This window comes from Elephas maximus, chromosome 17 (assembly GCF_024166365.1).
Source record: "Elephas maximus indicus isolate mEleMax1 chromosome 17, mEleMax1 primary haplotype, whole genome shotgun sequence".
Taxonomy (NCBI): domain Eukaryota; kingdom Metazoa; phylum Chordata; class Mammalia; order Proboscidea; family Elephantidae; genus Elephas; species Elephas maximus.
The window spans coordinates 86,832,516-86,858,536 of NC_064835.1; the positions used below are offsets into that span (position 1 = coordinate 86,832,516).

General features: G+C 43.7%; 1 protein-coding gene across 9 annotated transcripts in view; it reads left to right on the forward strand.

Annotated features, from left to right (window-relative positions):
* CRACDL (CRACD like) overlaps positions 1-26,021 on the forward strand; it is a 180,316-nt gene that overhangs the window by 36,282 nt on the left and 118,013 nt on the right. For 3 of the 9 annotated variants that reach the window (XM_049856549.1, XM_049856548.1, XM_049856550.1), the window contains exon 2: positions 18,630-18,760. The exons of 4 other annotated variants lie outside the window; for them this stretch is intronic. In XM_049856549.1, the coding sequence (XP_049712506.1) occupies positions 18,630-18,760 (131 nt within the window). Of the gene's footprint in view, positions 1-12,250; positions 18,761-26,021 lie in introns of those variants that run through there. 2 more of the 9 variants (XM_049856551.1, XM_049856547.1) reach the window with 1 other exon arrangement.

The following is a 26,021-nucleotide window of genomic DNA, read 5'->3' on the forward strand; positions in this document are numbered from 1 at the left end:
CAAGATTTTATGGGCTCCTCGAAAGGATGAGGAACCTGGGGCCCAGAAAGCAGAAGGGACTTGCCTGTGCTAGGAGCCAGTCACCGGCGTAGTGGGTCTGCCACTTCTCAATTCAGCTCCCTGCGCAGGTGCCTTCTACTCACTTGACATTGTCCCCTTAGGATAGACCATCAGGTCCCACTGTGAGCCAGGGCTGGCTCTGGTTCTCGTAGGACCTAAGAACAGTGCTTTGGGAAACAAGGAACTTCCCAGAACCCATTTCAGAGAATATGTTGCAGTCTGCTCTTCTCAGAAAGGACGTGGGGTGTCCTGCCTGAGGGTCGGTCCTGACCAGCCCCATCGTCGTAAGAGGTCCATGACACTGCTTCTTGCTAGTAGGAGCAGCTGACAGAGGAGATGGGGCTAAGATGGGAAGTGGTGGTACCTCGCTGAGGTGAGGGAGTTGAAGAATTCCCTCAGGTGTGATGTGAGGGAGAAAGTGACAATGAAGACGGTCTTCCCAACTGCTCACGATGTATTATGGAGCCAGAGGGTTGAGAATCAGGATCAAATGTAGTGGTTTTCTCCTTCAAAATTAAATCGTTGTTTTTGTTATTAGGTGCTGTTGAGTTGGTCCCCAGTTCACGGCAGCCCCGTGCACAGTGGAACGAAACACTGCCTGGTCTTAGACCATTCCCAGGATTGGTTAGGGTTTGGACGTTGGGATCCAGAGGGTTTTCACTGGCTGATTTTTGGAAGTAGATTGCCAGGCCTTTCTCCCTAGTCCGTCTCAACCTGGAAGCTCCATTGAAACTTGTTCAGCATCATAGCAATACGCAAGCCTCCGCTGACAGATGGGTGGCGGCTGTGCATGAGGGGCTTTGGCCAGGAATTGAATGCGAGTCTCCAGTACAGAAGGTGAGAATTCTACTGCTGAGCCACCATTTCCCTCTGAAATGAAATTATCCCTTTAGAAAGCTGCCCAAGCCCTGCTACCCAATTCCTTTTGTTGTTGGCTTCCCTTAGCCATATCACTGACCCCCTTGCCACGCCCACTTATGGGCTTTGCACCTCTGAGTAGGCTCTGTGAGTTTACAGCTGGTGCAGGAATAGAATTCTTCAGGCTGAAAAGGAACGAGGAAGAAAGAGCAAACTAACCAGGTGGATTGGGACGTGCTAACAGATGGAGTTTGCCGTGCCAGGTCCCTGCTCCCTGGGGAGGCCCGTACCTCTTGGCATCAGATTTCAGTGAGCCTTGGAGCAGGCGGGTCAGTAGGAAGAATGTGCAGGGGAGAGGAAATTCTACTTTGCCTAGCCAATTGTTTGCTCTTTTCCTGCAACCTGACAGCTCAGTTAGTTCATGAATAGTTGGATGAAGGTTGCTTGGGTCCAAGTTATACGGAAACATTTATAACCTCCTCTGGGATCCTTTATCTAGTAAACATGAATGCTCTCTCAGACACTGAGAGGGGTTTTTCTATACCTCCCCACCTCTTCTAAGTTATAGCAGTGACATCGCACAGCTGTTACGTGTATATCAAAAGGGAATCGAACCAAACATGAGGAAGATAATTTCAGGAGCACGTCTGTACTCCTTGAGAAGCATAGGAAATCTAATACAGATATAAGGGGCATTTAAGGATTTGCTACTGCTGTCTAGGGCTCTGGGAAACAGGAATCCCGTGGCACCCACAGAACCTTACGCAGAACCTGACAGCTCTCTGCCAGTCTCTTCTGACTGTGCTGGCGGGTCCTCACGGGAATCACTGGGGAGCAGAGTTTCTGAAATGCTGATTCACTGCGTAAAGCTTATAACTGGGGCACAGTTATGCATCCTTGACTCTCTCTGTTCATATTAAGCTTTTAAACACAGAGTTGGGGAAAACAAATTTTGGACTGTGGGCTTTTCTATGTGTAGACCTCTGAACCTTTAGGGTTATCCTGACTAGTTCTACATATAAATATAGGGATCCAGTCTAGGTATGCGTGAAATTAATTTCTGTACAGACGGACTTCTAATGGAAATGTTAAGGCTTCGTCTACTTCTCAAGGGCTGACCCTGGCCATTTTTAGATTCTGAATGTTGTGCTGCTGATGAAGACAAGGCCAGAGAGGGAAAGGTCATTGAACCCGTAAGCCGCCTTGGAAACCTGAGCGTTGGTCTGTTGTTCAGGGCAAGTGACAGCTTGCACCAGGGAAGGGAGGGGACTTATCTGCCTGATAGGCATTCACAGTGATAGGGTCAGTCTGGGTTTGGGTTTTTATTGGGCCTGATAAAACCTTAGTGTTCACTTACAAGCTGTCAGGTTGACCAGCCACCTGTAGACTGTGGAAAGGGAGAAGCTGTGCAGTCATCTGGTTGGGTGCTCAGGAAGTACTGTTGGCCTCTCCCCTTCCAGACCCCTTCTTACAATGTCAGGGGCAGACATTTGCTAGGGAATAATTATTGCTGGTACATTGATCTGGCCCTGCATTTGCAGAAGAGGCAGTGCGGCAACCCATGTCTGCCCCACAGCTGAGGTCGAGTTGTCTAGAAGAGACAGTAGAGCCCTGGTGCAGCGGTTAAGAGATTGGCTACTAATGAAAAGGTCAGCAGTTTGAATCTACCAGCTGCTCCTTGGAAACCCTGTGGGGCAGTTCTCCTCTGTCCTATATGGTCACTATAAGTCAGAATTGACTCGACAGCAAAGGGTTTGGTTTTTTTTGGATTTAGAAGACAGTGGTTAAGAGCTTGGCTGCTAATCGAAAGGTTGGCAGATGGAATCCATCAGCCACTCCTTGGAAACCCTGTGGAGCAGTTCTACTCTGTTCTATAGGGTTGCTATGAGTTGGAATTGCCTCGACAGCAAAAGGTTTGGTTTGTTTTTTTAGAAGAGACCTGGTACCTGAGGAGGACCTCAGAGCTCTCCAGGCCACATGTGTGGGCTCTTCTGCCCTGGTAGTTGGTTTTCCAGAGGAGACAGTCTGTCAGCCCACTGGTTACAGCTTTGGACAGGGAAGGAGCTTTAGGGGACTGCCAGCTCCTGCTACTGTAGTGCCTGGGCTTCACCAGAGAAACAACGGAGTGAGGTTCTCTCACTTCAGCATTCAAAACTGCATGTGTCCGTCTCTATTGAGAGGTAAGAACTGGCCTCACATTCCCACGGGTTTATCTGGAGGTACACATTTTACTTCTGACGCCTTGGCAGATTGTCACAGGTGTTTAACAGGTGTCAAATCATTAGCATTTACTGCTTCAAGGACAACTCCCTGATGAATCTTTTCTATGTGGCCTTAGGGTATGTAGTTTGTTTTGCAGTCTCTTCCACACAGCAGCCAGAGCGATCATTTAAAATGTAACCAGACTTCTGGTCCCAGCCATGATGGAGTAATAAGTATCAGGCTTTCTCCTTCCCTAAACAGCTATGATATTGGACAAAACACACGAAGCAACCCTTTTCAGGAATTGAGCAACACTCAGTGTAGGTCTGTGATCCAAATGGAAGCATGTGAGGGAGGGTATCCACGTACTAAGCTGGGCTTATGCAGGGCAAGACTTTGAGGGGCAGCAAGCTGCACAGAGATTCTGGAGGTCACAAAGTGCTGGGAAACGTAGAATTCTAACTATCCAGGGCAAGGAGATCTTACTGAACACCTTAAACATTCAGCTGAGACCACAGAAAGACACACCTTAGGGGTAGGGTTACTCTAGATAGAGTAAACGCACCAGGCAAGAGCCTAAAAAACAAGCTTTGTTAGGATCAAGATGACATGCCAGTCAAATAACTGTTTACCAGAATAAAACTCAACACTCTTTAAACAATCTGCAATATCCAGTATACAATAAAAAATGACTGGACGTGCAAGACAACGTGACCAACGACAAAGAGAAAAAAAAAATCAATAGATACAAACCCAGAGATAAAGTAGAAGTTGTAAGCAAAGCAAAGATTTTAAAACTGCTCTTATAAATATATTCAAAGTTCAGAAATTTAAAGACAAGGAAAAAGATACGAATGAACAGGTGGGGAATTTCAGCAGAAAAATGGAAACCTAAGAAACAACCAAATGGAAATTCTAGAAGTGAAAAATAAAATATCTGAAGTGAAAAATTGACTGAACAGACCTAGCAGCAAGTTGAACACGACAGAAGAAAATATTAGTGACCTTGAAGACAGACCAACAAGAAACCATTCAAACTGAAGCACAGGGTGAAAAATAAAAAAAAAAATAACGAACAGAGCCTCAGCAACGTGTGAGAGATAATATCAAGTAGTCTAACATGTGTAATTGGAGTTCTAAAAGAAGAGCGAGAAATTGGAGCATAAAGAATATTTGAGGAAATTTTCCCAAATCTGATGAAAAAACCTCAACCTACAGATTCTAGAAGTTCGAGGAACCACAACCAAAGACAAACACTCCTAGGCATGCCAGAATTTAATTACCGAAAACCAAAAATAAAAATAAGACAGTAAAACAGCCAGAGGAAAGAAGATAAGAGTTTACATGTTGTTAACTGCTGTTGAGTCAGCTCCCGACTCATGGCAACGCTCTGCACAACGCGATGAAATGCTGCCCAGTCCTGTGCCATCCCCAGGTTGGCTGCAGGTTGGACCATTGTAGTCCATATGGTTTTCATTGATTTCAAAAGTACATTTCCAGGCCTTTCTTACTAGTCGTTGGGAAGCTCCACTGTAACCTGTTCAGGATCAGCAATACACAACCCTCCACTGATAGACAGGGGATGACAGCACGTGAGGTGCACTGGCTGGGGGTGAAACCTGAGTGTCCCTCATGGAAGGCAAGAATTCTACCACTGAACCACCATTGTCCGCTTCTAGATTACATAACCCTCCCCCCAAAAAACACAGGGGAATGAAAATAAGGATACAGCTGACTTCTCATGAAAAATAATGCAAACCAGAGGACAATGGGACAACATCTTGAAAATTCTGGAAAGAAAATCTTTCAAAAAATAAATGTGAAATAAAGACGTTTTCAGACTGAAAAAAACCTGAGAGAAATTGTTCCTTGTAGAGCTGAAGTACAAGAATTATTAAAGGAAGGTGTTCAGGTTGGAAGGAAATACCACTAGATAGAACATGGATTTATATGAAAAAAAGGAAAAGCACCAGAAATTGGAAATATGTGCTGTCTTAGTTTCTTAGTGTTGCTATGATAGAAATACCACAAGTGGGTGACTTTAACAAACAAATTTATTTTACACAGTTTAGGGGGCTGGAAGCCTGAATTCAGGGTGCTGGCTCTAGGGGAAGGCTCTCTCTGCTTGCTTTCTTCTGTGCCTAATCTTCTGTTTTTAGATCTCAAAAGTTATTAGGTTTAAGACACACTCTACACTGATATGGCCTATTAACATCACAAAGAAAACCCTATTTCCAAACGGGATTACATCCACAGTGCGGTGTGATGGATCACTTTTGTGTGTGGTCTTTCTAGCCATGGTCTTATAACTCCCACCCAAGTGATTGGGTGGGGCTGTGTGATAGGGTAATTGTGGCCCACCGAAGGGATTGGTCAGTTTTGCCATCCTGCCAGGCTTGAAATGAGCCACCCCAGTGGCAGGAAAGAGAAGAGTCCACCGTCACCAAGGAGGAACAGCCAGGAGCCAGCACGTTCTTTGGACCTGGGATCCCTGTGCTGAGAAGCTCTTGGAAGCAGAGTCAGAAAGAGAGAGAGTGAGCTGTAACCCTGAAGATGGTGAGATCCAGCAGCAAAGACCCAGCAGTGGGAGACAGAGTGGTAGGCTTCCGGGCCCACGGAGTGAGAAAGCTGAGTGCCTTTGGGCAGAGGCCTAGGGCCAGGGAGAGGCCTGCCTGCAAGCACAACTGGGAAGAGGTTTTGTTGATTGAAGGACTGTATTCCTTTTTTTTTTTTTTAATAATTTTTATTGTGCTTTAAGTGAAAGTTTACAAATCAAGTCAGTCTCTCACACAAAAACCCATATACACCTTGCTACACACTCCCCATTACTCTCCCCCTAATGAGACAGCCCACTCCCTCCCTCCACTCTCTCTTTTTGTGTCCATTTTACCAGCTTCTAACCCCCTCCAGCCTCTCATCTCCCCTCCAGGCAGGAGATGCCAACATAGTCTCAAGTGTCCACCTGATCCAAGAACCTCACCCCTCACCAGCATCCCTCTCCACCCCATTGTCCAGTCCAATCCATATCTGAAGAGTTGGCTTCGGGAATGGTTCCTGTCCTGGGCCAACAGAAGGTCTGGGGGCCATGACCACCGGGGTCGCTCTAGTCTCAGTCAAACCATTAAGTCTGGTCTTTTTATGAGAATTTGGGGTCTGCATCCCACTGCTCTCCTGCTCCCTCAGGGGTTCTCTGTTGTGTTCCCTGTTGGAGCAGCCATTGGTTGTAGCCGGGCATCATCTAGTTCTTCTGGTCTCAGGATGATGTAGTCTCTGGTTCATGTCTTTCTGTCTCTTGGGCTTGTAATTGCCTTGTGTCCTTAGTGTTCTTCATTCTCCTTTGATCCAGGTGGGTTGAGACCAATTGATGCATCTTAGATGGCCGCCTTCTAGTGTTTAAGACCCCAGATGCCACTCTTCAAAGTGGGATGCAGAATGTTTTCTTAATAGATTTTATCATGCCAATTGACTTAGATGTCCCCTGAAACCATGGTTCCCAGACCCCTGCCCCGGCTACGCTGGCCTTCAAAGCATTCAGTTTATTCAGGAAACTTCTTTGCTTTTGGTTTAGTCTAATTGTGCTGAGCTCCTCTGTATTGTGTGCTGTCTTTCCCTTCACCTAAAGTAGTTCCTATCCACTACCTAATTAGTGAATGCCCCTCTCCCACCCCCCCCCACCTTGTAACCACAAGTTTTCTTCTCAGTTTAAACTATTTCTCAAGGTCTTATAATAGTGGTCTTATACAATATTTGTCCTTTTGCAACTGACTAATTTCACGCAGCATAATGTCTTCCAGGTTCCTCCATGTTATGAAATGTTTCACAGATTCCTCACTGTTCTTTATTGATGCGTAGTATTCCACTGTGTGAATATACCATAATTTATTTATCCATTTATCTGTTGATGGGCACCTTGGTTGCCTCCATCTTTTTGCTATTGTAAACAGTGCTGCAATAAACATGGGTGTGCATATATCTGTTCGTGTAAAGGCTCTTATTTCTCTAGGATATATTCCAAGGAGTGGGATTGCTGGATTGTATGGTAGTTCTATTTCTAGCTTTTTAAGGAAGCACCAAGTCAATTTCCAAAGTGGTTGTACCATTTGACATTCCCCCCAGCAGTGTATAAGTGTTCCAATCTCTCCACAGCCTCTCCAACATTTATTCTTTTGTGTTTTTTGGATTAATGCCAGCATTGTTGGAGTGAGATGAAATCTCATTGTAGTTTTGATCTGCATTTCTCTAATGGTTAATGATCATGAACATTTCCTCATATATCTGTTAGCTACCTGAATGTCTTTGTTAGTGAAGTGTCTGTTCATATCTTTTGCCCATTTTTTAATTGGGTTATTTGTCTTTTTGTAGTTGTGTTTTTACAGTATCATGTAGACTTTAGAGATCAGGCACTGATCAGAAATGTCATAGCTAAAAACTTTTTCCCAGTCTGTAGGTAGTCTTTTTACTCTTTTGGTGAAGTCTTTGGATGAGCATAGGTGTTTGATTTTCAGGAGCTCCCAATTATCTAGTTTTTCTTCTGCATTCTTAATAATGTTTTATGTACTGTTTATGCCATGTATTAGGGCTCCTAACGTTGTCCCTATTTTTTCTTCCATGATCTTTATCGTTGTAGATTTTATATTTAGGCCTTTGATCCATTTTGAGTTAGTTTCTGTGCATAGAGTGAGGTATGGGTCTTGTTTCATTTTTTTGCAGATGGATATTCAGTTTTGCTAGTACCATTTGTTAAAAAGACTGTCTTTTCCCCATTTAACTGTTTTGGGGCCTTTGTCAAATATCAACTACTCATATGTGGATGGATTTATGTCTGGATTCTCAATTCTGTTCCATTGGTCCATGTATCTGTTGTTGTACCAGTACCAGGCTGTTTTGACTACTGTGGCAGTACAATAGGTTCTAAAATCAGGTAAAGTAAGGCCTCCCACTTTGTTCTTTTTTTTCAGTAATGCCTTATTTGTCCGGGGCTTCTTTCCCTTCCGTATGAAGTTGGTGATTTGTTTCTCCTTCTCATTAAAGAATGTTGTTGGGATTTGGATCGGAAATGCATTAAATGTATAGATCGCTTTTGGTAGAATAGACATTTTTATAACGTTAAGTCTTCCTAACCACGAACAAGGTGTGTTTTTCCACTTATGTAAGGCTCTTTTGGTTTCTTGCAGAAATGTACTGTAGTATTCTTTGTCTTTTACATTTCTGGTAAGATTTATTCGTAAGTATTTTACCTTCTTGGTGGCTACTGTAAATGGCATTGATTTGGTGATTTCCTCTTCCATGTTCTTTTTGTTGGGGTAGAGGAATCCAACTGATTTTTGTATGTTTACCTTGTATCCCGATACTCTGCTGAACTCTTCTATTAGTTTCAGTAGTTTTCTGGAGGATTCCTTAGGGTTTTCAGTGTATAAGATCATGTCATCTGCAAATAGAGATACTTTGACTTCTTCCTTGCCAATCTGGTGCCCTTTATTTCTTTATCTAGCCTAATTGCTCCGGCTAGGACTTCCAACACAATGTTGACTAAGAGTGGTGATAAAGGGCATCCTTGTCTGGTTCCCGATCTCAATGGGAATGCTTTCAGGCTCTCTCCATTTAGGGTGATGTTGGCTGTTGACTTTGTATAAATACCCTTTATTATGTTGAGGAATTTTCCTTCTATTCCTATTTTGCCGAGAGTTTGTATCATGAATGAGTGTTGAACTTTGTCAAATGCCTTTTCTGAATCGATAAAATCACGTGATTCTTTTGTTTTATTTATGTGGTGGATTACATTAATTGTGTTTCTAATGTTGAACCATCCCTGCATACCTGGTATGAATTCCACTTGGTCATGGTGAATTATTTTTTTGATATGTTGTTGAATTCTATTGGCTAGAATTTTGTTGAGGATTTTTGCATCTACGTTCATGAGGGATATAGGCCTATAATTTTCTTTTCTTGTGGTGTCTTTACCTGGTTTTGGTATCAGGGATATGGTGGCTTCATAGAATGAGTTTGGTAGTATTCCGTCCTTTTCTATGTTCTGAAATACCTTTAGTAGTAGTGGACTGCCAAAAGAACGATCAAATCTCTCTTGGAGGAAGTGCGGCCAGAATGCTCCTTAGAGGCAAGGATGGCGAGACTGCGTCTTACATACTTTGGACATGTTGTCAAGAAGGATGAGTCCCTGGAGAAGGACATCATGCTTGGCAGAGTACAGGGTCAGCGGAAAAGAGGAAGACCCTCAACAAGGTGGATTGACACAGTGGCTGCAAAAATGAGCTGAACCATAACAACAATTGTAAGGATGGCGCAGGACCGGGCAGTGTTTCGTTCTGTTGTGCATAGGGTCGCTATGAGTCGGAACTGACTCGATGGCACCTAACAACCACAACAAGTAGTGGTGTTAACTCTTCTCTGAAAGTTTGGTAGAACTTTGCAGTGAAGCCGTCCGGACCAGGGCTTTTTTTTGTTGGGAGTTTTTTGATTACCTTTTCAATCTCTTCTTTTGTTGTGGGTCTATTTAGTTGTTCTCCCTCTGTTTGTGTTAGTTTAGGTAGGTAGTGTGTTTCTAGGAATTCATCCATTTCTTCTAGGTCTTCAAATTTGTTTGAGTACAGTTTTTCATAGTAATCTGATATGATTCTTTTAATTTCAGTGGGGTCTGTTGTAATATCGCCCATCTCATTTCTTACTCAGGTTATTTGCTTCCTCTCTTCTTTTTCTTTTGTCAGTTTGGCCAGTGGTTTATCAATTTGTTGATTTTTTTCAAAAACTCAGCTTTTGGTCTTGTTAATTCTTTCAGTTGTTTTTCTGTTTTCTATTTCATTTAGTTCAGCTCTAATTTTTATTATTTGTTTTCTTCTGGTGCCTGTGGGTTTCTTGTGTTGCTCTCTTTCTATTTGCTCAAGTCGTAGGGATAATTCTTTGATTTTGGCCCTTTCTTCTTTTTGGATGTGTGCGTTTATTGATATAAATTGGCCTCTGAGCACCACTTTTGCCGTGTCCCAAAGGTTCTGATAGGAAGTGTTTTCATTCTCATTGGATTCTCTGAGTTTCTTTATTCCATCCTTAATGTCTTCTATAATCTAGTCCTTTTTGAGCAGGTATTGTTCAGTTTCCAAGTGTTTGATTTCTTTTCCCTGCTTTTCCTGTTATTGATTTCCACTTTTATGGCCTTATGGTCGGAGAAGGTGCTTTGTAATATTTCAGTGTTTTGGATTCTGCTAAGGCTTGCTTTATGACCTAATATGTGGTCTATTCTAGAGAAGGTTCCGTGTGCACTAGAAAAGAAAGTATACTTGGTTGTTGTTGGGTGGAGTGTTCTGTATATGTCTACGAGGTCAAGTTGGTTTATTGTGGCATTTAGATCTTCGGTGTCTTTATTGAGCTTCTTTCTGGATGTCCTGTCCTTCACCAAAAGTGGTATGTTGAAGTCTCCTACTATTATTGTGGAGCTGTCTATCTCACTTTTCAATGCTGGTAGAGTTTGTTTTATGTATCTTGCGGCCCTGTCATTGGGTGCGTAAATATTTACTATGGTTATATCTTCTTGGTGTATTGTCCCTCTAATCATTATATAGTGTACTTCCTTATCCTTTATGATAAATTTAATTTTAAAGTCTATTTTGTCAGAAATTAATATTGCCACTCCTGATCTCTTTTGATTGTTGTCTGCTTGATATATATTCTTCCATCCTTTGAGTTTGAGTTTGTTTGTGTCTCTAAGTCTAAGGTGCGTGTCTTGTAGGCAGCATATAGACGGATCTTGTTTTTTAATGCATTCTGCCACTCTCTGTCTCTTTATTGGTGCATTTAGTCCATTTACATTCACGGTAATTATGGATAGGTTGAATTTAGTGCTATCATTTTGATGTGTTTTTTGTGTGTTGTTGACAGTTTCTTTTTCCCACTTAATTTTATGTGCTAAGTAGTTTATCTTTATATATTGTCCTTTCCTCATATTTGTTGTTGTTGATTTTGTTTCTGCTGAGTCTGTATTTTTCTCTTGTGTTTTATTTGATGAGTAGGATAGTTTGCCTCCTTTGTGGTTACCTTATTATTTACCCCTATTTTTCTAAATTTAAAACTAACTTTTATTTCTTTGTATCACCGTATCTTCCTCTCCATATGGAAGGTATATGATTATGTTTCTTATTCCCTCTTTATTATTTTAATGTTGTCTTCTTTTATATAATAATGTCACTGTTGCCCTGTTTGGGGCTTTTTTTTTTTTTTTTTTTAATAATCTTGCTTTGTTTTTTTGGATTTCCCTGTCTGGGTTGACTTCTGGTTGCTCTGCCCAGTGTTCTAGTCTTGGGTTGATACCTGATATTATTGATTTTCTAACCAAAGAACTCCCTTTAGTATTTCTTGTAGTTTTGTTTGGTTTTTAGAAATTCCCTAAAGTTGTGTTTATCTGGAAATGTCTTAATTTCACCTTCATATTTAAGAGACAGTTTTGCTGGATACATGATTCTCGGCAGGCAATTTCCTTCCTTCAATTTTTTAAATATGTCATCCTATTGCCTTCTTGCCTGCATGGTTTCTGCCGAGTAGTCCGAGCTTATTCTTATTGGCTGTCCTTTGTAGGTGACTTTTCATTTATCCCTCACTGCCCTTAAAAGTCTCTCTTTATCTTTGGTTTTGGCAAGTTTGATTATAATATGTCTTGGTGATTTTCTTTTAAGATCTACCTTATGTGGAGTTCGATGAGCATCTTGGATAGATATCTTCTTATCTTTCACAACATCAGGGAAGTTTTCTGCCAACAAATCTTCAACAATTCTGTCTGTATTTTCTGTTATCCCTCCCTGTTCTGGTACTCCAGTCATTTGTAGGTTATTTCTCTTGATAGAGTCCCACATGGTTCTTAATGTCTCTTCATTTTTTAAAATTCTTTTTTCTGATTTTTCTTCAAATATATTAGTGCCAAGTGATTTATCTTCGAGTCCAGAAATCCTAGCTTATACTTGCTCAATTCTGCTCCTCTGACTTTCTGTTGAGTTGTCTAATTCTGTAATTTTATTGTTAATCTTCTGAATTTCTGATTGCTGTCTGTCTATGGATTTTTCCAGCTTATTAAACTTTTCATTATGTTCTTAAATAATCTTTCTAATTTTTTCAATTGCTTTATCTGCGTGTTCCTTGGCTTGTTCTACATATTGCCTCATTTCCTTCCTGATGTCTTGGAGGGTTCTGTGTATTAAACTTTTGTATTCTGGCTCTGGCAATCCCAGGAATGCACTTTCGTCTAGAAGATTCCTTGATTCTTTGTTTTGAGACCCTGTTGAGGTGATCATGGTCTGTTTCTTTATGTGAGTTGATATTGACTGTTGTCTCCGAGCCATCTATAAGTTATTGTATTAGTTTATGCTTGCTTACTGTGTCATAGCTTCTTGCTTTGTTTTGTTTTGGTATACCCCTATGGGTTGCTTGAGTGAGCTAGCTTGATTATTTTCGCCTTTGGAGCTCTGGCGTCCTGTCTCCAGCTGGCTAGAGCTGTTATCAGGTATATCAGTCTAGGAGTCTGTTCAGTTTTCTTGTATGAATTCAGTTCAGGTTTCCAGGTAGCTTCTCATCAAGTGTGTGGTACAGGCTCTGTCCTACAGTCTTAGAGGCGCAGGGGTGATTGGCGTATATGCTGGTATCTGATTGCAGCAGGGGGTCATGCTCTGAACAAGGCAGGGGGCTGAGAGCTGACCCCCTAGTGTCTCTGAGGGAAATGCGTCCCTGTTCCCTAGAGCGTGCAGGTGGGTGGGTTCTGCAGTCAGACCATGGGCACCCAAAGTTTTTGGTTGTGAGGACCGGGATGTACCAGTTATCTTTGGACCCCTGTCACGGGTGGCTGGGTGACCTGAGTGGAGCTACCAGTCCTTAGGTCCCTGATGTGGGTAGGTGAGGACCTTGTTTAATAGGCAAAGCAATGTCAAACACCCACCTTTCCACCGCACAGCTGAAATGGTTGGAGTTTGCCAACAAGGGCCTGTTCTCCTGAAATAGGCCCACACAGATCCATGCAGAAGGGAAAGGTGCTCAAGTTCCACAGACGGTTTATGCCTGGACAGAAGCTGCTTCTGTCCTGAGCTCCCCTGGTTAATGGAGCTAGCAAATTATCTCTTCCCCCCATTTGCAAATTTTTTCCTTCCCCAAGGCTGGAAGGATGGCTCTAGGTGCTCAACAGGGCCTATCTCAGGCCCAGGGATTCAGCCGCTGAAGCCGGCTTGGGGGTGGGGGGACGCAGTAAAATATACGCAAGTACTTAGCTTTTGCCGAGAGCGCCGTTCTTCTCAGGTTCCGGAGGTTTAAGTAGGCTGTGCGGCTGGCTGCTTCCCCCTGAGGAAACTGCGGCCCAACGCTAGGACCAGCCCGCTGCCGCTGCTCCAGAAATGGTGCCTCAGGGCGCCCTGCGATTCAGGTCTGGTAACTCCTCTCCGCTTCTGAACGGTCTCTTCCTCCCCCTGCCCCTCAGTTCGTTGTCTAAGCTTACCTTTGATGCTCAGGGCTCCCAGCTTGTCACAAATATATTCGTTTCAGTTGTTTTTTCGGGTCTGTGTTGTAAAGAGGGCTTGCTAGAAGTGTGTCTATTTCGCCATCTTGGCTCTGCTTCTAAAGAAGAACTGTATTCTTGAGTGTTCCTGAGCCAGAATTGTAACCTGTTATTTCCCTAATAAACCCCATAACTTTGAGTATGGTCTGTGAGTTCTGTGTGGCCATTGCAAGGAATTATCGAACTCAGCAGAGAAGTAAAGATTGCTGTGGGAGGGATGGTTCGTGTCAGAATTGGTAAAGATGGTGGAGAGAGGAGGCATGTCTGACCGCTGCCTCATAGGAATCAGCCTGGGCTTGTTGATCTTGATTCTTCTTCCCCATAGGGAAGTTAGAGGAGGTCAGACACAGCCCCCACACCATTTTTACACACAGGTGTCGGGGTTAGGATTCCAACACGTATGTTTGGAGGCCACATTTCATTCCATAACATCTGATAACATAAAACAATTCATTTTTCTCATTCAAAAAATTTTAAAAGACAATTGACAGTTCAAAGCAAAAATAGAAATTTATTGTGGAGTTTCTAATATATACAGCAGTAAAATGTATGATAAAAGTACAAGTGGAGGGTAGATGAAAGTACATAGACAAGCAATAGAGAAAAATCAGTGAAAACAAGAGTTGGTTCTTAAAAAGATCAATAAATTGATAAATCCCTAACAATACTAATCAAGAAAAAAAATTGAGGAAGCCAAATTAAGAACTACAATTAGATGAAATGGATAAATTCCTAAAAAGACACAAATTATCAAAATTGACACAGGAAGAAAGCAAAAATATTAATAGCTCTAAGAAAATCGAAGTTGTGATTAAATGCCTTTCCACAAAGAAAATTCCCAGATGGTTTCACTGGTGAATTAAAAAGAATAAAATAAAAATATATATATATGGAGGAGCTAACACCAATCTTACACAAATTCTTTCAGAAAATAATGGAGAAAATGCTTCCCAACCAATTTTATGAGGCCAGCATCGCCATGATTAAAAAAAGAAAGAAATAAAAGAAGTTATTGATCAATATTCCTCATGAACATAGACACACACACAAAATTTAATGAAATGCTAGTACACTGAACCCAGTGATGTATAAAAAGGACAATACCTACTGACCAAGTAGTATTTATTTCAGGAATGCAAGGGTATATTAACCTGTGAAAAATCAATGAATGTAATTCACTACATTAATGGAATAAAGGAGAGAAATTATATGATATATTCAGTAGGTGCAGAAAAAAAGGCCTTTGACAGAATTCATAACCTATTTATGTTTAAAAGTTCTCATCAAACTAGGAAGAGAAGGAAAATTCCTCAGTCTGTTAAAGGACATCTTCCAGAAACTTAGAGCTTCAGTCGTTCTCAATATTCAATAATTCCCCCCATGATCAGCAACAGGGCAAGAAAATCTACCTTCATCACTTCTGTACAGCATTGTACTGGAAGTCCTTAAGGCAATGAAAAGAAATAAAAGACATAAAGACTGGAAAGAGAGAAGTGAAATTATTTTTATTTGCAGAGTATATAATTTTAAGTAATCTCCAAAAAAGCTACTGGAGTTAATAAGCAGATTTAGCAAGGTCATAGGATATATGGCCTATAAGAAAACATTAATTGTATTTCTGCATACTAAGCGAGAGTAATTGGAAAATGGAATTAAACTATAAGTCACATGTGTCAGCTCTCTGCTCAAAACCTTCTGATGGCATCTTACTTCACCCACAATAAAATCCAATGTCTTGTCCATAAGTTCCATGGCCCTCTTTGCTGTGTACTCACCTCTCCTACTGGCACCCAGCAGGTTTCTGACATCATCCCTTCCCACTCTCCCCCTTGCTCCCTGTCATGGATTGCATTGTGTCCCCCCAAAGTATGTGTCAACTTGGCTAGGCCATCATTCCCAGTATTGCATGGTTGTCCTCCTTTGTGTTGTAAACCCTAATCTCTGCCCATGATTGATAAGGCAAAATTGGATTATGTTAAAGAGTATTAGGGTAGGATGCAACACCCTTAATTAGGTCACACCCCTGATCTGGAGTAAGGGGAGTTGCCCTGGGGTGTGGCCTGCATCACTTTTTATTTTACAAGAGATAAAAGGAGAGAGAAGCAAGCAAAGAAAGGGGACCTCGTTACCACCAAGAAAGAAGAGCCAAGAATGGAGCACATCCTTTGGACCCGGGATCCCTGCACTTAGAACCTCCTAGACCCAAGGGAAGATTGATGGCAAGACACATGGAGGTCTTCAAGGAACTACTCCCAAAGACGTTGAAAGGAGGCAAGAACCTTCCCTCAGAGCTGACACAGAGAGAAAGCCTTCCCCTAGAGCTGGTGCCCTGATTTCTGACTTTTAGCCTCCCAAACTGTAAAAAAATAATTTTCTGCTTGTTAAAGCACTAGATAAGTAAGACACTCATGCTGCTGTGTTTTAGCACCTTTGAATCTGCTCTCCGCTATGCCTGGCACGGTCTTCCCCACATATACCCATGGTTCATTCCCTCACTTCATTCAGGTCTCTGCTCACTGCCACCTTCTCAGAGAGGGCCTTTCCTGATCACGTTATATAAAACGGCACCTGCCTTACCTTGCTTTAGTTTTTAAAGCCCTTGCCACCACCTGACATATTAGAAGTCTGTTCATTGGCTCTCTCCTTCCTTCTTGTTGCTCTCTGTGGTTGTCAAGTCAGTTCCAAATCATGGCAACCCCATGTGTTACAGAGTAGAACTGCTCCACAGGATTTTCTTTGCTGTTATCTTAATGGAGGCAGATTGCCAGGCCTTCCCTTCTATAGTTCCACTAGGTGGGTTTGAACTGACAACTTTTGGGTTAGCAGTCGAGAGTAAACCATTTGTGCCATCTAGGGACTTTCTCTCTCTCCCTTAGAACATGAGAATAAGGACTTTGTCTCCTGGTTGTTATTCATTGTTGAATCCACATTGCCTAGCATGGTACCTGGAACCTAGTGGTAGTCAATAAGTATTTGTTTCATGAATGGTTGAAAATAAAGTGCTGGTAAAGAAAAAAAATAATAAATTTTTTATTTTTAAAGGTCCAAAGATAAATATACCGAAAGGAAAGTACTCAATGTGGTATACTCCTGTGTTTGCTTTTTTCCTGTTTTGAGAATCTATGTAATTTTACTGTGAAAGAGTATTCTCAGTTAACAATGTCACTGTCATGCCAAGCCTGGAAGCAGCAGAGGGCACATCTGTAGGACTGGTCTGGGAGGCACCCCTTGTTTGCGTGGCACTCCATCATTTGCAAAGTGCTTTCCTGGACATTGCCACACTGGATCCTCAGAGGGCCCTGTGATATAAGTGCACGGGATGATGAGTCAGGGAGATTGCATTATCTGCCTAGGGCTGCACATACAAGCCAAGCCCAGGAGTCCTGGCTTTTAACCCTGTGTTGCTTTCCACGGCACTACCTGATGGGAACGGAGCCTTTGAATGGTTGCTTGTGGGCAAGGCAGCCCCCTAGATCTGCTGCCAATGGATTGAATTTTGTCCCCCAAAAATGTGTGTCAACTTGACTAGGCCATGATTCCCAGTATTGTGTGATTGTCCACTATTTTGTGATCTGATGTGATTTTCCTATGTGTTGTAAATCCTAACCTCTTTGATGTTAATGAGGCAGGATTAGAGGCGGGACTCAACCTACAGAATTAGGTTGTTTGTTGAGTCAATCTCTTTTGAGATATAAAAGAGAGAAGCTAGCAGAGAACATTTTACCACCAAGAAAGAAGAACCGGAAGCAGAGTACATCCTTTGGACCCGGGGTCCCTGCACTGAGAAGCTCCCAGATCAGGGGAAGATTGATGGCAAGGACCTTCTGCCAGAGCTGACAGAGAGAGGAGGCCTTTGCCTGGAGCCTTCGCCTGGAGCTGGCGCCCTGAATTTGGACTTCTAGCCTCCTAGACTGTGAGAGAGTTAACGTCTGTTTGTTAAAGCCATCTGCTTGTGTTTCTGTTACAGCAGCACTAGGTGACTAAGACATCTGCTCTCCATGAGCTTCAGTGTTCTGCTCTGTCTGTTTTGTGCACGTGTTGGGGTAGAGGAGACAGATGAAGGAAGATTTTTCCAGGTTTTTAAGGTCTGATTTTGGAAACAGGACCTGTGGGAATGGACGTTAGGGCCAGGCAGGTGTCAGTCAGGCATTGGATGTTTTCACTGTGCCAAGAGGCATGGTCGGGCCCTGCTAGTCTTGGGACTGAGTGGTAGTAGGAAGGAGCTCCAGACTGTAGGCTTGTTTTAGAAGCAGTGAGGGGAGCCCAGGGAGACCCAGATTCTCCTGAGGCCTGGCTGTTGTCACACGTGCCACCTGGAGCTGTGTGAGGGATAATATGAAGAAGTAAAGGTGGTCCTTTTTCATTTTCTCTCTGACTGAAATTGGTGCCAATAAACATTCATACATCCATTACCAAATGAAAGGCCGGGCATTTGTGTGCAGTATCTCGCTTGATCCTCAAAATAGGAAAAATACCATCTCTGTCCTCTCAGATGAAGAAACAGGCAGAGAATGACTTTGTGGTCGTTCCCATATTAGGTAGCAAGCCTGACACAAGGGTCAAGTCTTTGAACTAGTCAGGTGCTCGCCTGTGGAGGGGTCCAGCTGAGAGGTTTCGTTACTGAACCAATCAGCAAAGAGAGGGATTGAGACGAAGAGGACTGTGTAACTAGTGTAATACCATAATATGGCAGTTTCCTATAGATTTCTTCCAGTTGACGGTGGACGTAAAGTAAGGAAAGGGGATTAAAATGAGCTAATCTGAGGTCTTAGTAGAAGAAGTGGGTATCTTGATTCATACCATTGTACATTCGGGTTCTGTGTGTCAGTGGCTCCTCTGTTTTTATGACTTTCTTTGGGGATCATTTTACCTTGTCCTCACAGGGTTTGAGGGAGCTCAGGGTATCACTGACACCCAGTATTAGAGTGCCTTGGGGCTGTCTTACATGAAGTTTCATCTCTCTGTTTTGCAGATGTCATTCTGGGCACTAAGCAGTTGGGAGCCAAGCCAGACATCAGACAAGGGATCGCCACTGGTTTCGAGGTCCAAGAAAGCAGGACTTCTGACTGCAGACACATTTCTTAATCTCGAGACCACACCCCTGTATGTGTATGTATGTGTGTGCCTGTGTTTTAAGGGATAACGCTAGAAATAACATTTTTCTCGTAATTTAGTGGTACATCTGAAATAAAAATGACCACTGAGATCAACTTACAGAGCAGTTGTAGGATGAGGCATGTTAAGAACGCTAAGAACATTCATTCTCAGAGTTCGGCGTTCATCAGCATGCAAACGTTTTTCATCACTGATGTATCAGTGCTTTAGAAGGAAAAACTTATTCCGTTGTTTAAACGTTTTCAACGGTTTAAAACTTCTCTGGTTCCTGTGCCCATGAGAGGTGGCTTCTTCACCCAGGTGAAGTTGTTTAGTGAAGCATGGTGTCCTTCCTTATGCCTCAGTGAGAAACTGTAAGAGGACCCCTTTATTTTTTCTTAGGTGAGATTTTTAAAAGTTGGGGAAAACAAAACTGCTTTTAAAATCAGGGAATTCTGGAAGTTCTGTGTCCCGGAGATTGGTATATGCCGAGTTGAGGAGTGTGGGTCCCTCAGACCAACTGACCATCCCCATGCAGTCTCTGTGGTGGCCCACCATGACCCCACTCTGTGTAATACAGTGTTTAGCTGAGGGAGCCCCAGTGGCTCAACAATTAAGTGCTCAGCTGCTAACCAAAAGGTTGGTGATTCGAACCTACCCATTGGCTCCAAGGGAGAAAAGACCTGGCAATCTGCTCCAGTACAGTTTACAGCATAGGAAGCCCTATGAGGTGGTTCCGTTCTGTCACATGGGGTCATTGTGGGTTGAAATAGACTCCTGGACATCTAACAACAAGAACGTGTTTAGCTGGTGGTTGAGTCTGCATAGCTGCAGTGGAAGCTGAGGAGTGGATGAGCTTCTTGGGCTTCAGGCTGTTTTGATTGACGGTGCTCTCTACGCTAGTTTACATGAAACCGCAGGGCATGGAGGGAAGTGAGGTCTTTGAGGCCTCTGCATAACTGAGATTAGGTTTCTTAAGGAAAAGATGCTGATCCCTTGCCCACAACGAATTGGATTGAGTGAGTATGGCTCCTCCTCACTAAGGACGTGTGATGTTGGGGCAGTGCCAGCTGCCATGTGGTTCTAGAGGTGCACTCTGAAGGGAAGAGGGTTTTTCTTTTTTTAATTTTATTGTGGTAAAATATATATAACATAAAATTTGCCATTCTAACCATTTTTAGGAGCCCTGGTGGTGCAGTGGTTAAGAGCTCAGGCTGCTAACCAAAAGTCAGCAGCTTGAATTTGCCAGCTGCTCCTTGGACACGCTATGGGGCAGTTCTGCTCTGTCCTATAGGGTCACTATGAGTCAGAACCAACTTGACGGCACCCAACAACAACAACCATTTTTCAGTATAAAATTCTGTGGGCATCAGGATTGGAGGAAGACTCTGCGATATGCAGATGACACAACCTTGCTTGCTGAAAGTGAAGAGGACTTGAAGCATTTACTGATGAAGATCAAGGACTACAGCCTACAGTATGGATTACACGTCAACATAAAGAAAACAAAAATCTTCACAACTGGACCAATAAACCACATGATGATAAACGGAGAAAAGGTTGAACTTGTCAAGGATTTCATTTTACTTGGATCCACTATCAATACCTGTGGAAGCAACAGTGAAGAAATCAAATGACGTATTGCATCGGACGAATCTGCTGCAAAAGACCTCTTTAAAGTGTTGAAGCGCAATGGTGTCACCTTGAAGACTAAGTTGCACCTGACCTAAGCCATGATGTTTTCAGTTGCCTCATATGCATGTGAAAGCTGGATGACGAATAAGGAAGACTGAAGAACTGACACCTTTGAATTGTGGCGTGGGGGAAGAATATTGAATATACCATGGACTGTCAAAAAAACAAAGAAATCTGTCTCGGAAGAAGTACATACAGCCAGAATGCTCCTTACAAGAGAGGATGGCAAGACTTCATCTCATGTACTTTGGACATGTTATCGGGAGGGACCAGTCTCTGGCAAAGGACATCATGCTTGGTAAAGTGGAGGGTCAGTGAAGAAGAGGAAGACCCTCAATAAGATGGACTGACACAGTGGCTGCAACAATGGGCTCAAGCATAGCAATGATTGTGAGGCTGGCACAGGACCAGGCAGTGTTTCATTCTGTTGTATGTAGAGTTGCTATGAGTCAGAACTGACACAACATCACTTGACAACAAAACTTTACATTCACAGTGTTGTACAACCATCATCACTATCTAGTTCCAAAACTTTTTTATCACCTGAGGGGAAGAATTTTATCTTCTCTGGACTCTAAGCTTCATAAGTGAAAAAGAAAACATTGCTGTGGAGTCTGTTCCAACTCATGGTGACCCCAAGTGTTACAGAGTAGCACTGTGCTCCATGGGGGTTTCTTGACTGTAATCTTTATGGAAGCAGATTGCCAGGGCTTTCTTCCATGGTGCCACTAGGTGGGTTTGAACCTCCAGTCCTTAGGTTAGTAGTTAAATGCACACCATTTGTGCCATGAGGTGAGAAAGCAGTAAAAAGTGGTTGTGAATAGGACATTTAGGACGCCTTCCTAAGTAGATCTGGTAACTCAAGGGTGTGTTTTCTGCGTTTCTTTACTTGACTTGGAGAGATGACCTGGGACCAGGATGTATCCTCTACGTAAGTGGTGACTATTGAGCAAGGAGTACAGACGGCATAGATCAGGAGGTGACTGGGGTCCCAGAGTGCACGGAGGCTGGGCCATGGCTCTCCATGGTGGGACAGGGGAGCCTTCTCAGAGCACTTCTTCACCCCAGTGAGGAGACCCCTTCAGGTTCAGGACACTCTGTCCTACAGACCTTTTCCTCCAGCTTGAGGGATGATCAGGCTGACTACTCCCACTAAAGCTCATTCAAAACTGCTTTGTGAGCCAACGTTCAGTTTATGAGCGTAGGCTGGGAGACATGTCTGCTCTGAAGACCATAACGCCTGTGTCTGCTGCTCCTGATACCAGCTTCCTGATTCCTACATACTTGGGAGCCAATCTGATAGTTTTAAGATCATCATAAGCCCTGGAGTCTTCACTGAGAAGTTTCCATGATCTCAGGGAAGGATTTTTTTTTTTTCCTCTTGGCTGTGGATTAGGTCCCTTCTCCCTGGGCGTGACCCTGGGTCTTGCAGGCCAGGCAGGTGTAAAGGTTGCCTGGGACCACTTCACCATAGGCCTTGTGATCCTCTGAGGGAAGTGAGCCCACTTCTCTATCAGTGTCTCCCTTCTGTCCTGACTTACACATGCACAGCAGTCTTTTCACTGATGACGTTGCGTCCCTGGTCATGTAGGAGCTGGCATCTAAATCTCATTGCCAAGCCATTTGCAAGTCACATTGTAGGACTGGTGAGCCTCCACATAGCTAACCCAGTCCTTCCCTTGTGGATCCCTTTTGTATCAGAGCATGACTTTAATATCAGAACATGGCCTTTTCTACGTCCCAGCTTAGGGATCTCTCCCACCTCTGAAGTTCCACATCTCAGCTGGTGTCCAGTCATGTAATAGTATGCCTTGATGTGTTCTTGGGTTCATGCTTCATGACTGTGAGTTCCTTGTGAGGAGGGGCTGTATTTTATCTTGATTTGTGCTGCCGTAAACAGTCTGGGCTGAGCAAGCCCCTTTTAACACTCATGATCTACACCCAGGCAGGATTCCCCTGACTTTGTCCATTGTGGCCCCAGATTCTGACTCTAATAAAGAAGGATCTACCCCTAACTATAAGTCATAGCCTCTACCCTGTGTCTCTGCTGGATTCAGAATTTTAAGAATAGACAAGGATTTCTCATGTACTGGAGCTCTGGTGGCGCAGTGGTTAAAGCAATTGACTGCTAACTGAAAGGTTGGTGGGTCGAAACCAGCAGCAGCTCCACCAGAGAAAGATGTGGCAGTCTGATCCCGTAGAAACTTACAGCCTTGGAAACCCTATGGGGTCGCAGTGAGTCAGAATCGACTTGACGGCAGTGGATTTGGGTGGGCCCTCTGGTCTGATGTAGTGACTTAGTGCTTGGTCCCGTCATACAGCATCCTGTATAAGGGGCTCAGTGGGGTTTGATGTCAGCCCTGCTCCTCTACATTGCAGTTCCGATGTTGTGTGGCTAGGGAGGAGCCTGTCTGCAGGTCAGTGCCTTCCAGATATGTAGTCTGGTCACCCCAGAATGTTGGCTTCTCGCTTCAGGGCCCCACTGTCTGAATGGAGGCAGCCCTTGCCCTGTGTGCAGTATTTGTTGTTGTTGGCTGCCATCATCGGCCCCTGGGTCATGACAACCCCATGCACAACGGAATGAAACACGCTGGTCCTGTGCTATTTCTGTGATTGGTGGCACATCTGACCATTGTGACCCGTAGTTTTTTTTTTTTTTTTAATTGTTGTTGTTGTTCATAGGGTTTTCATTGGCTCATCGCCCAGACTCCTTTGGAAAGCCAGGGGAGGGTGGCATTGGGGGAGCCACCTCTGGGAGGGTTTCGTGGCCTGGCCCTGGTTGCTGGGGAGACCAGCACACCCCTGATGCCGTGCTTCGAGTCTACCTTTTGCATTCCTGGGCTCGTAGTCCCCACACACGCTCCCATGGTCTCTCCCTTGGGCCCGCCATCATCCGGCCTGCACTGGCTTTTCAGCCTTTCCGCCTCATACACATATTTTACTCCAGCCACTCTGTTTGCTGACCACATCTTGCCCTTTGCCCCCACTGCTCAGGTTCTTCCCCTGCCTCAGTGCCCCCACCCACCTCCCATTCCTTCAGTTGGCCATACCCTACCCGTCCTTCAGGGCTTGGCTGGAGTCAAAGACTCCTCCTCGGTTTTTCAAGCATGGAGCAATCTCAGCCACTGGACCATCCGTTTGGCATCTGTTCACGTTCTGCCTTAAGGACACTTTTCCCCTTCTTGTGTAAAAACCAAAACCGAACCCACTGCCATCGAGTCAATTTCGACTCATAGCGACCCTATAGGACAGAGTAGAACTGCCCCATAGAGTTTCCAAGGAGCACCTGGCGGATTTGAACTGCCAACCTCTTGGTTAGCAGCCATATCACTTAACCACCCGTGTAGACTTGTTTAATTGATTATGTCTGTCTCCCTCACTGAACTATACGGTCATGTGAGGATGCATATATTTTTTGTCATACTAAGGTGCTTATTGAATATTTTAAGGTTTTTAAAAAAGATGAATGTCTGGGGGTTATGAGACTGTGTCTTGCTTGCCCCTTTGTACTGCCCAGTGGCCAGCAGAATGCTCAGCCCCCAGGGCACCCTTGGCCAGTTCTCATTGCTGGACTGACAGGCTGTGTGAGGGAGGATGGCTCTTTAGGAATGGAACATGGACCACTGGACTGGTTCAGATGGGGGCATTTCATGCTCTCTGCCACCATTCTGCCTGGTGGACCCCACACTTGTCAAGTTCCTCTCTGCTCAGGCCCCTCTTTGGTTTCACAAGACAGCGGATGTTTTTGGTGTCTTGGCTCTGTGGGTGCCTGTTGTGTTGTTAAGGAGCCCTAGTGGCACAATGGTTAAGCGCTTGGCAGCTACCTGAAAGGTTGGCAGTTCAAACCCACCAGCTGCTCCGCAGGAGAATGATGTGGCAGTGTGCCTCTGTAAAGATTTGTAGCCTTGGAAACCCTATGGGGCAGTTCTCCTCTGTCCTGCAGGGTTGCTATGGGTTGGGATCGACTCGATGGCAGTGGATTTGGTGTGGTTTGAGTGTATTGTTATGTGCCATTGAGTAGATTATGATTCATAGCAACCCCATGTAACAGAGTAGAACTGCCTCATCGGGTTTGCTAGGCTGTAATTTTTATGACAACAGGTTCTTCAGTGGAACCGCTGGTGGGTTTGGACCACCAACCTTTCGGTTAGCAGCTGAGCACTTAACCATTGTGCCATCAAGGCTCCTTTGTGGGTGCCTAGTCACCATGAAATGTCATACTGTTTTGTCCAGCCACCACAAAAGAGGCTAGTAGTGTGATTCCTCTCTTGATTTCAGCCTTTGTCTTCCTCCTTTGGGGAGAAAGTCACCCTTTCTGGCAGAAATGAGTTCACCCTTCTAAATATATGAAAAAAAGCTGTCTCCTTTGAAAGAGAGTTGTGCTGTTTTAGGCGTACATACATGTCTTAGTGTCCTGTTGTTGTTAGGTACCATCGCATTGGTTCCGACTCATAGTGACCCTGTGTACAACAGAACGAAATGCTGCCTGGTCCTGCACCATCCTCACAGTTGTCGTTGTGCTTGATCCCATTGTTGCAGCCACTGTGTCCACCCATCTCGTTGAGGGTCTTCCTCTTTTACGCTTACCCTCTACTTTATCAAGCATGTGTCCTTGTCCAGGGATTGATCCCTCCTGAAAACATGTCCAAAATATGTGAGACAGTCTCACCATCCACCCTTCTAAGAAGTATTCCAGTTGTACTTCTACCAAGACAGATTTGTTCGTTCCTTTGACAGTCCATGGTATATTCTATATACATCGCCAACACCACAATTCAAAGCTGTCGGTTCTTCTTCGGTCTTCCTTATTCATTGTCCAGCTTTCACATCCATACAAGGCAATTGAAAACACCATGGCTTGGGTCAGGCGCACCTTAGTCTTCAAGGTGACATCTTTGCTTTTCAACACTTTAAAGAGGTCTTTGGTAGTACATTTGCCCAATACAATATGTATTTTGATTTTTGACTGCTGCTTCCATGGGTGTTGATTGTGGATCCAAGTAAAATGAAATCCTTGACAACTTCAATCTTTTCTCCTTTTATCATGATGTTGCTTACTGGTCCAGCTGTGACGATTTTTGTTTTCTTTATGTTGAAGTGTAATCCATACTGAAGGCTGTAGTCTTTGATCTTCATCAGTAAGTGCTTCAAGTCCTCTTCACTTTCAGCAAGCAGGGTTGTGTCATCTGCATAATGCAGGCTGTTAATGTGTCTTCCTCCAGTCCCGATGCCGCGTTCTTCATATGGTCCAGCTTCTCGGATTATGTGCTTAGCATACAGATTGAGTAGGTATGGTGAAAGGATGCAACCCTGAGGCACACCTTTCCTGACTTTAAACCACACAGTATCCCCTTGTTCTGTTCAAACAACTGCCTTTTGATCTATGTACAGGTTCCTCATGAGCACAATTAAGTGTTCTGGAATTCCCATTCTGTGCAGTGTTATCCATAGTTTGTTGTGATCCACACAGCTGAATGCCTTTGCATAGTCAGTAAAACCCAGGTAAACATCCTTCTGGTATTCTCTGCTTTCAGCCAGGATCCATCTGACATCAGCAATGATATCCCTGGTTCCG